The sequence below is a fragment of the Anticarsia gemmatalis genome, chromosome 6, assembly GCF_050436995.1.
Source record: "Anticarsia gemmatalis isolate Benzon Research Colony breed Stoneville strain chromosome 6, ilAntGemm2 primary, whole genome shotgun sequence".
Taxonomy (NCBI): Eukaryota; Metazoa; Arthropoda; class Insecta; order Lepidoptera; family Erebidae; genus Anticarsia; species Anticarsia gemmatalis.
Window position 1 is genome coordinate 4,782,584 of NC_134750.1, and position 15,892 is coordinate 4,798,475.

At 36.6% G+C, this 15,892-nt stretch overlaps 1 protein-coding gene across 2 annotated transcripts in view; it reads left to right on the top strand.

The window, feature by feature from the left end:
* Vha100-2 (V-type ATPase subunit a family protein Vha100-2) overlaps window positions 1–15,892 on the top strand; it is a 30,426-nt gene that overhangs the window by 6,647 nt on the left and 7,887 nt on the right. For both annotated transcript variants that reach the window (XM_076115388.1, XM_076115387.1), the window contains exons 2-4: window positions 4,295–4,440; window positions 11,688–11,864; window positions 15,447–15,607. In XM_076115388.1, coding sequence (XP_075971503.1) covers window positions 4,324–4,440; window positions 11,688–11,864; window positions 15,447–15,607 — 455 coding nt within the window. In that variant the 5' untranslated portion in view covers window positions 4,295–4,323. The remainder of the gene's footprint in view (window positions 1–4,294; window positions 4,441–11,687; window positions 11,865–15,446; window positions 15,608–15,892) is intronic.

The following is a 15,892-nucleotide window of genomic DNA, read 5'->3' on the forward strand; positions in this document are numbered from 1 at the left end:
TTGTTACTGACCGCCAACGTTAATTCCTGCTTCACTGGATGGGAACGCATCGTGATGACAGTTTTTGTGCGTTAACGGATTATAGTTTTATGTATTGTTTTGAAACCACTTAATACTTTTTTTATCGTACGGGTATCGGTTAATCTAGTGTCAAATTTGTTCAAGCCGCCCGAATGGCCTATGACATGGCTTAACGACTATTATCTTAGTAGACAACAACCGCGACCGACTTTTTACGTGCTCTCCGAAGCACGGAGACGCCCTGCTCAAATACCATCATGCAAACCAGTTAAATATTATAACGCCTTGCGATTTTTCTTTAGGCATTTTACTTGTAATTAGTACTCTTAGACATAGTTAAATAGGTACTTAATTAATAACATCATTTGCGTACGTTTGTGAACAGTAAAGTAGTTGACGTCATGAAAAATCTCAACAACATTGTGTATCAAATAACATTAATCCGTGAGCTTATGAGTATTATAATTGTTGCCTTGAGCACTTTCTTATCTGCTACTTGTTACTTTTTGGAGTGTTTTTGTTCTTCCAATAATAATCAACTTACGTCGAATAAAAATAACAGAAAAATGTCGGTAAAACCGCTCTATCGTCCCGCAAAACGAAAAGTCAAAGTTCCTTAAAAATACAGTGACATATTCAAACAACAATATTTTATTTTGTAAAAGGTAGGTACCTTTAAGATAATAAACGTATTGAGGAAAATCTATAATTATTTTACAATTTGAAACATAAATAATTCCAGAAAAACAAGCAGTGTTTCTTTTGAGCAATCAACTAAACTTCCTAGAATGTCCAGAATAAGGTACCCGCGGGTATTAAGGCCTAGCTAAGGGAGATTTGTAATAAAATGAAGAATATCCAATATAATCAACCAGTTTTTATAATAATCAGTCATGTACTTATATTACTACCGAGTTTAAACAAAAAATAGCTTCTAAAGCTTAAAACTAAAACATTATATCACTTTTAAAAAAACGCTGTCTTTAGGCCTTATTATAATAGGGTAGGGTAAAAAGGCCTATACTATAAACTATTCAAAAATATACTTAAACTAAGTAAATTAGTATTCTTGACATCAATAATCATTAATATAAGGCAATAGAAAGCATAGTAGTCTTAATAAATTAAAAAAATGTCCTTATTCGCATACATCAGGACATTGAAAATCATCAGTATATTCTGCAGTCAAACCGACACATTCTTCGTGGTACCACTTAGAGCATCGCGAACATTGCCTCATAGCATCATCCATTCTATCTTATTTGCAAGCATGACAGTACCGATCATTTTTTTTTTGTGATTTATTTTTGTCAGATCGCCTTCTGACCACAATGCTCGTTTGGGAGGCATCGTGACTGTAAGCACTAAAAACAATAATATATAAATTGAAAATATAAACTACGTATATACTACCACTAAAAAACATTTTAAAAACACGCTCCTACTTATATAGCAGTTAAAAAAATAGGAGTATAATAAGGCCTATTGTAAAATTTTATAGGCCTTAATATCCGCCAACCACCTATTTACAGAAAAGAATAATAATATATTTTTTATAACTACAAGTCTCTTAAAACGGTAATTTACGGACAAGCATACATTAATTAATAAGCGGACAGTCAATACAGGTTTGTAAATATGATATTTTCTAAACAACTTACGTTTTACTAGAGTCAATTTTTATAATTCGTGCTGCTGAACCGCACTTTTGAATGATTTCGACGATATTTGCGGGAGGAGAAGTGCTAGAGTGCGTCCGCCACTTTGCAGCGACTTGTATACGCTCTGAGCTTGTGTGACAGTAATCTTGATCGTCAACTACTGTATTTCGTACGTTTTTTGTAATTTAGGCCTTATTACCCGACAGGCCTTAATACCCGCAGGTACCTTACATTTGTTTACGTATTCCAGGCCTGATGATGTTATCCACTATTTTAATAGATTATTTCTAATAAAAAGTCTGTTTTCAAAAACTACCTGTGGCAGACCACGCGTGATGAGTATCTGTTGCGCTTGGGTGGCCACAACTGGTCCAATTTGTTCAAAAGTGGCTCGATACGTATAATTGGTGCATGAGTCACTACTCACTACATTAATGCTTAGTCTGTCTCACTTCTATGACTAGAGCTCGTGGCTTAGTTGACAACAGCCCCGCGAATCGATCTCTGAGGTTAAGCTACGCTTGCCGCGGTTGATCTGTGGATGGGCGACCATCTTATACATATCGAGTTGCTTCGTATTTCGGAAGGTGGTGAATTGTGGGTTCCGGCTGTCATGTTCAGAGATCTATGACAGTCGTTAACAGTAGTCCGAAGCTTGAAAGTGCGACAGCCAATCTTACCGAAGGATATCGTGTTATAACCCATGTAACTGGGTTGTGAAGGTCGGATAGGCAATCGCTCCATGTAAAATACTGGCATTCAGCTACATCCGATGAGACTGGAAGCCGACACCTAGTTGGAAGAAAGCCTAGTCTGATGATGAATCACTACTCACTAAGTGTTTTTATACCATGAAATTTACATGTACATATTTTCACGCGTTCCATTCAGCAGCAAAATATAAATCTGTAAAAGAATTTCAAAATGAATATCTAGTGCAGAACACACGATAAACAAACTGTTACGTAACGATTGCAATTTTCCATTGTTATTACCTATATTACTCATAACACAAACAGTAACTGCGACTTAGCTAACCCTGATAACGAACCACTAATATTGTCTGTAAAGAAGTTAGACAAATTAAATACTGCCCTTGGCAATAATATATGTACATAGAATTACATCACTATTTGCGACTTCGTCCGCGAGAAAAGGTAATCCGGGGAAAAAAATAGCTTCTTTTCTTAACTGTCCAACCTTAGAGCTAATTTAGGCTATAAACTATCAATGTACCAAATTCCATCAGAATGCGTTTAGTGGCTTTTGCGTGAAAGAGTAACAAACATAGGTACATGTCTTTGCAAACTTTCGCATTATTATTAGTAGGATTGGTTATTATAAGTTATAGTAAGTATAAATAACATAGGAAATTGCAATGACGTTGCGATCAATTCACACGTTACCAGTGCAATAAGTAATCATAAGTCAACCTTGCGACGATATTGAATGATAATGGCTTTAACTTGCCCCCATTCCAATCAAAAGAGAATGATACTTGAAAACGTTCAACCTTACTATTTTAAATAGGAAAATTAAACGCTAATTGAGTCGACCTTCAAAATATTTCATGAATAGTCCTTTTCAAATTGCTTATTTACATACCTACCCTTCAAGAAAGTGTCAAAATTACCACAAATCAGTCAATAATAAATGTAATTTAGCCCCCTTAAGCACTAACGGTTAACCCCGGGAGCAGCTAGCCAGCCAGCTAGCTAGGTAACCGTTTTTAACCTTTAATATGCAGCCGCCTGAGCTTGTAGGCACTTACGTAACCGCCATAAATTTTTAGGCGGTTGCATATTAAATTGTAACCGCGCGGCTGTCCACTCACACCGTTAACTGCTAGTGCGCAAGGGGACTTAATCTTATTCCCATTAATACAGGGATAAGCGGTCTATTTATTCTGCTGAGCAAAATGAATATGACAATCGTAGTACTATTGCAATGCAGCTGACATCAGCACAGTACAAAACGGTGTTCAGGTGTCGAATATGGTGCATGGTCAACATAATACGAGACCACCTACATCAATGGCACGACCATCACGTCGGCATTCCGATTATTTTTATTAAATAGCCACTCGTGATCGGATCGAATTATTTCATGCTATGACTACTACATTCTTTCGCGAATGAAATTATTTACGGTTAATGTTAGTTATTTATATTATTGGCCTGTATTTTTCTATTAAGAATATAATATTCCTTGAATGCCCATTGTAAAGCACTTCCTGTCAACACGTCCGTGCTTAGGTCATCAATTCATTATGATATTAATCTCTGTGATTCTATGGGTAATTTGCAATGCTGTATGCAAACAGTTCAGCCTTTTGTATCTAAACTATCATACACTACAAATGCCATTGGAAATTATTTATAATCACTATCCCTAATGGCAGTTATTCACCCTCCAGTCTATTCTGTCTTTACCTAGGAGAGACGTATTCCAATCTTGTCTTGTATATACATTTCCTTAGGTTGTCTGTGCTGATATGTTCGAGCAGCAACTGCTTCGAAAATACCAGCAACCTTCATTAAGTATTTCGAATTACACTATCGGGCAACCAATTCTGAGGTAACAATATAACTTAATGGTATCTTCTCGTGCAGAAACCAGAGGGGAACAATAGACCACCAAAATGGGGGCCATGTTCCGTAGCGAGGAGATGGCGCTCTGCCAGCTCTTCATCCAGCCCGAGGCGGCCTACACCTCCGTCTCCGAGCTGGGGGAAGCCGGCAGCGTGCAGTTCAGAGATGTAAGTATTACAATCTATACTAATCTATACTATCTATACTAATATAGTAAAGCTGAAGAGTTTGTTTGCTTGTTTGTTTGTTTATTTGTTTAAACGCGCTAATCTCAGGAACTACTGGTCCGATTTGAAAAATTATTTCAGTGTTAGATAGCCCAGTTATCGAGGAAGGCTATAGTATAGCACGCTGCGACCAATAGGAACAGAGTAGCAATAGAAAATGTTACAAAAACGGGGAAAATGTTGACCCATTCTCTCTTATGTGACGCAAGCGAAGTTGCGCCGGTCAGCTAGTCGATAATATACCTAGCAATTCAGTAACTAGTCAATCACATACAATTTAACTTATCATGTGAGTCTCGAAGATTCTTTATAAGAAGACTAACTTGCACAAAGAATCACGAAATCACGGAAATGAACGAATTGTTAAAGCGCTGATCATTTTGACAGAACTATCTTGTTCTTTTAAAGACTTTAGTCTCGTTGAAAACCTTCGATGTGTCTGTTAAATGGCGGTTTAAAAAGCTATATTTTATGCATGTCTAGTATAGGTGTTTAGTGGCCGTCTATTTTTAAACGGGTCAATGGTGTCCTTGAATAATAAGAATGAAACTTAGACTACCAGACAAGTTGTGATACAGCCACATTAATCATGACAAAATATATTCAAAATACAGGTTATTAAAACAGCAACTTTTGAATTTTGTAATCGAAGATATTTCTAGCAGCTTTTATGTTATTGTTATTTCCTTTCAGTCTGAACATATTTGTTATTATTTTAACTTTTATTTAAGCTTCCATATTTCTTATCGAGATTATGTGAATGAGTTACGCTATTGTTTTTGAGTCGTGACGCCGAAAGACATCACTAGCCGTAACGGAATGAATAGAGCGTAACGAACTAGGTAACATCGCGTCATCGGCTGTACTTGAATAGTTACTGATATTTTGCACTTGTTTTTTTATTCAGAAGAAGTGTCACTGCTATAAATGGCATTTAAACAAATTAAAAGAAAAAGATAGATTGTATAAATAAAACTGAAAGACCGGCTTTGCTAAATACTTTTCAGAATGCGGGCAAATAAAATGACTATTTTTAAAAACACGTAGGTAATCTATTAGTTCTTGTGGACATCAAAGTTACAAAACAACCATCCGTTCCGGTTACGTCAAAAGCCGTATCAAGTTATAATAAATTTGTAACTGAGCATTAATCAAAGTTGCACGAGCTTTCTTGTAACAAACGTTGTAAAGTTACTAAGTAACAACCACATCCAGCCATGTCAAGTTTAAGAACACATTACACAACTATGAGAAAGTATAACGTTAAGGTGGTTACACACAGTAAGGTTAGCAAGATACCAGTACCTGCAATTCGGGCTACCCGAAGGTGTTCGACAAGGTCCCAATGCCCTCGCGGCGAAACTCGCGCGCATACATTATAACCAGTCTCTCTACATTCGCATAAATACGTCGATGTATGTTTTCCTTATGTAGTACACTTGCAATTCATTAGAGCATTTGAATTGGAAAATAGGGGCAGGTCCTTTATCATTCATAGATGTTGCAACTAGAATATCGAGTTATGCTTTGACATATGTGAGATATTATCGAATTGATAGGTACCTTTGAGTATTTTATTGCTTTCGTTACCGTGTCTTACTTTGCTGTTAAAATCACCAAAGAAGTAAATATTCGAAAAGTATGTTAGACTACACATAAACTCAAGGTCACTTAAAATGTGAAAAATTTAAATCTCTCTTGCATTGCTCGCATTTAGCAACGATACAATAATGCCATAAAAATGAATGCATAGGCAGTAAAATCGCAATCGTAATGCCCAAGAGCATGAAACTTGATTGTCCATGACGAAGGATGAACGCTAAGGTTAACTATTGGACCGGTTCCTGCTTCAACGCTTACAGCACCACGACCGAGACCTATTGTAAACCTTACGTTGCAGTTTCTCAATTCTCCACTACTATCGACTACCGACCCCCGACTAGCTATCGAGAAATGTTATACGAAAATCTATTCAGCGCCTCTACCAGGCTCCGTAAGAATTATTTTTCCAGTACATTTTAAATGTGAAACTTATTCTATTGTCTATAGGTACTCGATGGTTCTAATTGTAGAGAATCGCGCTACGGTTCTGTCGAATTAAGAACTAGTTTAATACTACTACATATTTCCTCTATTGTACATACATAGCTAGTTAGACTGTTGATCTCTTTCACCTTTATATTTTCGTATTTGTACGCTTGTTCCAACTCAAAGAGGCGTTCGATTTTTATGCGGGAAAACCTAACATGCAGGTATTACGTATTTTAATTTAATCCTTCTTTTATTTCACTGATAAAAAAAACCCACTTAAAATAGATGTGCGTATAACATTTCAATTAACGTAAATGTCGTCATATTGTGTACAAACACTGAATAATTAAGTCAAAAAGGCCTATTATACTAAGACGTAGGCACTGTTTAATGATATTGTTCAATAAGCCTGCGCTAAAACTTGCTTACACAAGTGAGTACACTTGTAATCGGTATTATATTACCATACGATCAACATAAAAGCTAATGTGACAAGTTATTGCGAAACATAAAGGCGATTACTGACCTGTGACGTGATACAAAGAACACAATAGTCAGCGTGTTTAGCGGTTCAACTGAATTTGTTGAGCGTACCATGTGATGTAATACACCTTTATGTGTAGACTAGCTGACCCGCGCAACTTCGCTTGCGTCACATAAGAGAGACATAATTTTCCCCGTTTTAGTAACATTTTTCACTGGTACTCTGCTCCTATTGGTCGTAGCGTGATGATATATAGCCTATAGCCTTCCTCGATAAATGGGCTATCTAACACTGAAAGAATTTTTCAAATCGGACCAGTAGTTGCTGAGATTAGCGCGTTCAAACAAACAAACAAACTCTTCAGCTTTATAATATTATATATGTGTAGATGTGTAGATATACGTTTCACTAATAGTGCAGTCACGATTTCTCGATAGTATCGAGTTTCTGTCGTCTAAATGTCGAAAACTCGACAAAACGTCATTAAGAATATGAGCCTGTAGCGCGATTCTGTACAGTCGGTACTGTCGAGTATTGAAATTATGACATTTAGAATTTACTGCTAAAATATTTCCTACGACACCCGTCAGAGGCGCTGATCAGATTTTCATACAAAATTTTTCGATGACAGGTCGGTTGTCGGTAATCGATAGTAGTAGAGAATCGAGTTACTCAGAATTTCTTTTAATATGTATATATAGTTATTTTGATGTAGGTATGATATAAAGCAATGAGAATTATTCTAAAGAACATATTTTAGATAATATATTGACTTATGTTTTGTAAGCAAGTCTTTCGTGATCACTTCATTTATTATTATTTACATTATATTTACCGTGTATATAAAAGGTTCTAAATAGTTTAGTATCGACAATTTACTTACTTCGTAATACGTAGTAAGAAATAGGTAAGTGATAGAAAATGGTACTCTCTTTCAGTTACACTTCGATCGATAAACGATCAGCAAGGCCAACGAATAATTGGCGTTGTCAGACTTGTCAGCCCTTGATGTAGTTCTACCATTAACTTGTATTCTAACTGAAACTTTTACAGTACCCATTGTTTATAACGCAGTCACACTATCTGCGGTGTCCGAACAATCACAAATTGAATAACAATTGCCAAACCACGTCGGTACTCCTAAGTAATGTCACAAAACTGCTAGCTATCCAAAAAAATGTATGAAGATATTATCAGCGCCTCTAGCGGGTACCGTAAGGACTATTTTTGCAGTTCATTTCAAATTTCGAGCTCTCGATATTCGATGGTACCGACTGTAGAGAATCGCGTTATTAATGACAAAATGTAATTAATCAATTACGACTGTGTAATCCACGCTATTAACAAGCATCCCATTTTGCTGCAAATATATTTTCGCTATTTAATTATAACTTTGAAATTACCAGATAAAGTAATCTAGTGCAACATACTTTGTACGAATTCTATTAGTTTAACAATAGCGTAAGATAATAGCGTTTTAAACAAGTATGCTGCTTTACATGTCGCATAGAGTGGTGTGACGTAACTACTTGTACTTAAGACTTAAATGGCTCTACTGGTATATTCCCAGTTGTTCCCCTCTACGCTGTCATCCCGGGGTACCTACTGGGAATTCTCTTCCTACTTTCATCCCGTTGTCACCTCGGGGGATAGTGTTAGAGAGGACAACTGGGAATATACCGCTCTACATATTAGGCCAGGGAAAAAGTCTTTTCGCGTTTTAGTATGTAGGTATGAACTTGTAATAAAATCTCTTTGGTTTCAAGAATCACAAACGAGTACACGGTTCATTAGGTTTCTTTCAGTGAGCTCGTGAGGTACCCAAATATCGAGGTTTTTTTGTGTAGAGAAAGTATTTTATTGCAGGTTCATACGTACTATAATGCGAAAAGTCTTTTTCCCCCACCTAATTTAATGTCAGCAATGTAAACAAACAAATCGTAATATTTAAATAACCTCCCTCGCCGGTCAAGTACGAAAGCAAGTAAATACGGTTCAATGCGCATTCATGCAGTGGAACGTTGCAGAAAGACCAAAACATAGATTCAGTTAGTTGTGCATTTGTTTCTTAATGTAGAGCAATATGAAAAAAGTAATTATTTAAATAATTAAGTCGAAAAGATAAAAAAAGTACAACTCAAACCTCAGAGTTATCGTAATTATGGTGGTATATCGATTTCATGATAAATATAATTTCAATAAAAAAAAAATACTGTTCAAATTATTGTTAAAATTCTAGTCGTGCAGAATTCTGCAAGATTTATTTCGCAATAAGTAGGTAAGTAGGGACGCTTTTTGCATTAATGGGACATACTGGCTACAGCTATATCGAAACTGTTTCCGATAGATTTATGACTGCCTTGTACTAGATCACGATATCATTAGCATTTTAAAAGTTCAAGATTTGATGCTTGCATACGAAATAGTCAAACGGATATTGCTGTACTGAGATCTCGGGCAATTCTTTAGTCAACTAGGAAATAGGAAGTCTTATTCTAACTTCCGAATAGACTTGTATAAAGGTAATAAAAACTATCCGACTAGTAAAAAGTAAACTGGTACTATATTATGAGTTCTATTTCCTAGATCTTTCCTTAGTTTCTATTGCGGATTGCGGCTTAATTGTAGGTGTAATGATATCGACTTCCTTCGAATTAGTCACGGAAAATAATTATTAGAATAACGCCAGCGAGATTGATGTCATCATTAGAAACTATTTTACGCGCTAGTGTCATCACTAGAATGATTGTGATTCGCAATGAGTTTATATGTGTAAATACTTACATAGTATCACACCCTTTCCCCGTAGAGACCAAATAACGCTACTTGGTACGATCCTTATAAACTTTCCTTATTCATGAATCATCATGCCTTTCTTCCAAACTATGTTGGAGTCGGGTTCCAGTCTCACCGGATGCAGCTGAATTCCAATGTTTTACATGGAGCGACTACCTATCTGACCTCCACAACCCAGTTATCTGGGTTATAACACGATACCCTTCAGTTAGACTGGTTGTCAGACTTTCAAGCTTCTGACTACTGTTAACCATAGTCAAAGATCTTCGAAAATGACTGCCGGGACCCACAATTTAACGTGCCTTCCGAAACACGGGGGAACTCGATATGTATCAGATTGTCACCCATCCATAGAACAATCTTGGCAAGCGTGGCTTGACCTCAGAGATCGATCTATTATTCCTTATTTATGAATGGTTTTCTTAAATACTAGAATTATACAGATTCATTCAATGCATGTTCGTATTCTTAGCAACAGTTCCGTGCAGCTACGTACTCGTATGCTTGTTAAAAATTCATTGCTCAAACGCGCCGACTGCATTACTGGTAATAGGCAGTGCGGTGCTGTCGTGTGTACCAATCAATTATAATAGAAAAAGACAATATTAATGAAGACTGCCCAAGCAATTAACTGATGTGATTTCCTTTTACACGAGACGCATATTTCAGTGCATTTTTTTTTCAACTCCCGCAATAAGAATTGCTCTTGTGTCGTGGGGACTTGTACAAACCAGACCTGAAAAAAATATTTATGGATCGGAAAATAATTGTTTCGTGTGGAATCGAACCCACGACCTCCCGACGAGCACGGCTGTGGAGTAGTGGCTTTAACCACTGCATCACGGAGGCAGTAAAAAGAAAATATTTGTCCAGTTAACTAACTACTAACTAGTTGTCTTTTAAAGAACTACTAATTATAAGTACGTGAAATTGGAATATGATTATGCTTGTTTTCAAAGCAAATAGCTAGAATACCTGGAGTTTATTCAATAGGCTCATCTTTACCAGTTTATTGTATGTGAATTGCCGACGGCCGAGATTCCAACTCGCGTGAACGTCAATGTCAATTCAATTAAATACATTTGATTGTATTGAATGTCACTAGTGACTACCGACCGAGATATCGAAATTTTGACATTTAGAATGTACTGCCAAAAAAGTTTATACGACGTCCGTCAGAGGCGCTGATCAGAATTTCATACAAAATTTCTCTATGACAGGTCGGTGGTCGGTAGTCGATAGTAATAGAGAATTGAGCTATAGTTCTTCACTACATATCGTTCAATATTCGGAACTAAAATTATCCGTTTCTAGTCTCCTTCGCCATGCTTCATAGTAAATCTCGATAGGTTCGTATTTATGTTTCGAATTGATGATAAACAAAATAGATCTATTTCCACAATGTATTTATTACTATTTAATATAATTCTCTGTCATGTGTAAAATATATTGTTTTTCAAACGCTAATCTACTTTTAAATAATTGCGTTACTATCAATATAACAATATAACAAAAATAATAGAAACAGGTATTTCAGTACTGTTATCGTCGATATTTGTAACAATTCGTTCATTTACGCTATTCCTTTGTTACAGTATTGTTTACATGCTATTTGTACAATCATACAAACCGTAACAGCAGATACAATTGTGATTTATAAAAGAGCTTGTGCTACTACATTTAAATCAAAGCATAATAATTGTATAATAGACGGTTATGACATGTGTTCAGCGGATATTAGCCTACAGCTGTCCCATACGCCAATCTACATTTCAATTACTTCCTCTGACCTCCATCAAAATATATAATGGCTAAACAAAGCTATAAAACTTGCTAATATCCACTATATTTACTAACAATATCCCTTAATTTCCAGTTGAATCCGGATGTGAACGCGTTCCAGCGTAAATTCGTAAATGAAGTGCGTCGTTGTGACGAAATGGAACGCAAGCTTCGGTACATCGAGGCTGAGGTGCATAAGGACGGGGTACACATCCCGGCCGTCAAGGAAGCCCCCAGAGCCCCCAACCCTAGGGAGATTATCGATCTTGAGGTAAGAAACCACTTAGACACTAAAATTACTCAATTTAACCCATTAACGTGCCACTGCTGGACAAGGATCTCCCCCATAATGGGGGAGAGGTAAGGCCTCGAGTCCACCACGCCGTCTATTGCGAGTTGGGGACTTGCATAGCTTCAAGAACTGTTCTAGAGAACTCTCAGGCATGTTGCCTCGGTTTCGAACCTGCGACCACTTGCGTGGAAGGTATCAATTTAGACACTGCTTCATTTAAAATAAGAGGAGAGGCACTCTCGGCGCAGAGGACTCTCGGTGGACTGTTTTAACAATCCTGCGATTAAGGCGCAATAGCAATCGTTCCAAGCGGTCCTAAAATTGCTCAATATTGTTTAAGTAGTGGCGATATATATTAGGTATCAACAAATACAAATATTAACATAATTATTCACTAGCTGCGATTGGCTGCGAATCATCAGAAACTACACGTGCCTCTTTATCTTAAGGGCCTACCTTCACTTAAAACAAGTGTAATTCAAATTACAAGCAAGTACCTTCTGCTTTGACAAATGTTCAGGCACGTGATGCTAAAATATTGCTTTAGAAACTGTTTGACTCGCCTGTATTTGAATTTATACTTTTTGGTAAAATCCCTATCTTTATGAAGTACCTGTATTCGTTTGATTATACATATGTATAAATAAGTATAAGTGTATTTGCTTCTGACACTTTGGTTCCACAATTACAAAATTATACTTGTATCATGGATATTTAATATTTCCTCTGTGTTGTAAAGCCCTTCTCCCATTACGATACGCCCGCGCAACTCTAGTCTCGGAGACTAGTCGCCACGAAGTATCTCACATACATTTGTATGGAGACTCTCACATTACGATACTGGTAGTCTCCATACAAATGTATGTGAGATACTTCGTGGCGACTAGTCTCCGAGACTAGAGTCGCGCAGGCGTATCGTAATGGGAGAAGGGCTTAATTTTCTGAAAGAAGATTTCTATGTAGACTGTACAAGTTGATGTCATAAGTAAGCAACGAGCCCAAGTTTGTGAACGTTCGTGCGTTATCATTACGTTTGCTTTATTACCGCACACAAGGGATCTCACAAGTATACTAATTGTTTACATAAAGAACACTGAGATAACGACACTACTGATAAGGAGATCTAAATAAAAAGAGGTTGTCAACCTGTTATTTTGACCTCTAGACGTCCCGCAGACTCGCATCCCTTATATTGACGACAATTTAAACAATGGAGAATGTTACTAGGTATGCCAAATCGCTTGAAATTTTGACACAGTATAGCCTGTATGTATACATATAAACTAGTTTTTGTTTCAGTCAAAAATACCGAATAGTTTTGATTTTATAAGCATTCAAAGTTTCGAAAAATATCGAGTCCCGCTAACAGCCGCGTGAGCGGCTGTGACGTCATACTACATTACCGCGCCGCGCGGGCCGCGTCCCGCTTAGTATTAAGTCGCCAATCGTTGTTGTAGGTGTAATAGCTTGCGTAGTATTTTGTTGTGTTTTCGTCCGCTTATGTATAAAATAACTTATAATAATAGTAAATACTATTCGATTAATAAAATGGATAAAGGATTTTAAAAAGGGCAATCGGATATTCTACCTAAAATAAATGGAATAATGGTTGCGAATTATTTGTGAAACAAATAGAGGTTTTGTTGCTTCCGAAATCATACTTAATATTATAAATTTGAAAGTTTGTGAGAATGTACATATGTACATACATAAGTACATAAGTAATACATACAATAACATACATTTGTCATTGTATGTATGTATGTATGATGTACGTCTGTGTGTACGTACGTATGTATGTATGTACATATGTTTGTATATGTATGTATGTATGTACGTATGTATGTATGTAAGTATGTACGTATGTAAGTATGTATGGATGTTTGTTACTCTTTCACGCAAATTTGACTGAACCGATTACGATGAAATTTGATATATAGCTGAAGAACCAGAATAACACATAGACTACTTTTTATCCTCGAGTTCCCGAAGGATCGGGATTTACGCGGGAAGGGTTTCCATGCGGACGAAGTCGTGGGCGGCTTCTAGTATATTATACATAGGTATAATAAGTAATAATGTTAGATATTTACGATCACTGCATATTATAATGAAACAGTTTTTAACCGAAATAATCGCATACTTATCGATTTTACATTTTTCCTGCCGCAGTAAAATCAATAAACTCGCGATCAATCCGGTTAGAAATTGTTTCATTATAAGATGAAGTTATTTATTATTACTTATGTACTTACCTACATAATACTAAATTACATTTAGGCACAACATATGATTTCCTAGTATTTGAATTGAACATTTTTAAAAGTATTTAGGAATAATTTCAACGTACCGAGCGCGTGACCGCAAGCGGACTGTGTGAGCCAGACTGAGCAAGTGTAGAGTGACGTCACACCGTCACCGAGAACTAGCGTCGTGCGGTTACAACTTGTTTTACTTATAAATCGAAAACTAATTGACGTATCGAAGTAATTCTTTCACCAGTATTTTTTATTTTTAAACGAGAATATGGAGTGCTAAAAATCAAAATTAGGTAACATTCTCCATTGTAAAATTGTGTTCTATAAATTTTGGTTATAGTTAATTGTTGCGATCGCAGCAATTTTGACAATATTAAAGGATATAAGGATAAAATATTGGATTGAGGAAAAATCACTCAAAAATCTTTCTTACAACACACTACATTTGTTCAATCATATAATGCTTCTGACTGACTAACAAATTCGGGACCGGACGATTCGCCATAAACTATGAAGCACTTACTTATTTACAGACATTTAAAAATCAATATTTTAATGTGTGTTAGGCTTGCTACACACATATTCTGCTCGACATTAATCGGCCCAGCCGGGTGGCAAAACCGAATATGTGTACTATGTGTAGATGAACTCGATCGGCACAGGCCCAACAAGTGAGTCGAGTCGGTTTTGTTGTTTGATAAATATTGCCGAACCGATATTTCTGTAGCAAAGCCTTATACACAAATTACACAATAATAACCTAAACATCCTTTTGGATTATCCTAAACCGAAACTTATTCAAAAGTGGTGAAATCGGAGCCTAGTCTCATATGTTTGACTAGACATCATGACTTGGTACATTTGTCCAAGGTAAATTGAGGTATTATGCAAATACTCGTCACATGCGAACACGTCACTCGCAGTGGTAATTGATACAAGATACAGTAATTAACTTATGAGTATAATGTAATCTTAACAAATAATATAATTTTAACCATACTTCTCATGGAGACTGCTTATGTGGACGGTAGTGTATCCGACTGTTTCATGTGGTCTCAGGTTCGATTCCCGTGTTGGGTTACGTACTATTATTGATATTTTCTAATTTATATTTGAATTTTTCTCCATAGTAGCCCAGAGTCTGGTATCGTGCCCAGTAAATGGCAAAGGTCCCCCTATTACATGGAACTAATTGCCAAACGTAGTGTGTTTTATAGACCTCTGCCTACATCTTCGGATAAAATAGGCGTACATTAAGTATGTTTATAAAAAGATGCCTACTAATATCTTATTTTTCCACCAGGCCCACTTAGAGAAGACAGAGAACGAGATTCTGGAACTGTCTCACAATGCCGTGAACCTGAAACAAAACTACCTGGAGTTGACCGAGTTGAGGCATGTGCTGGAAAAAACTGAAGCATTCTTCATCGCGCAAGAGGAAATCGGCATGGACTCCATGACCAAGTGAGTAACACTTTAAGGTATTTAAATAGAACCCGCACTTGGCCACCGTGGTGGACTTAAGGCCTAAACCCTCTCTCCGTTGGGAAGAGACACTTGCCCAGCTGTGGGATAGTAATGGGTTAAAAAAGTACAAGAAATTTCGGACTATAAATTCCCACGATTATACATGTACAAAGTAAGGCCAGTCCGATACTTGTGTAATAAAATAATGTACAAATTAATTTGACATTCACTTCGTGAGTTGATACTATTTATCAAGGGAGTACGTCACGCTTGGCGGCAGGA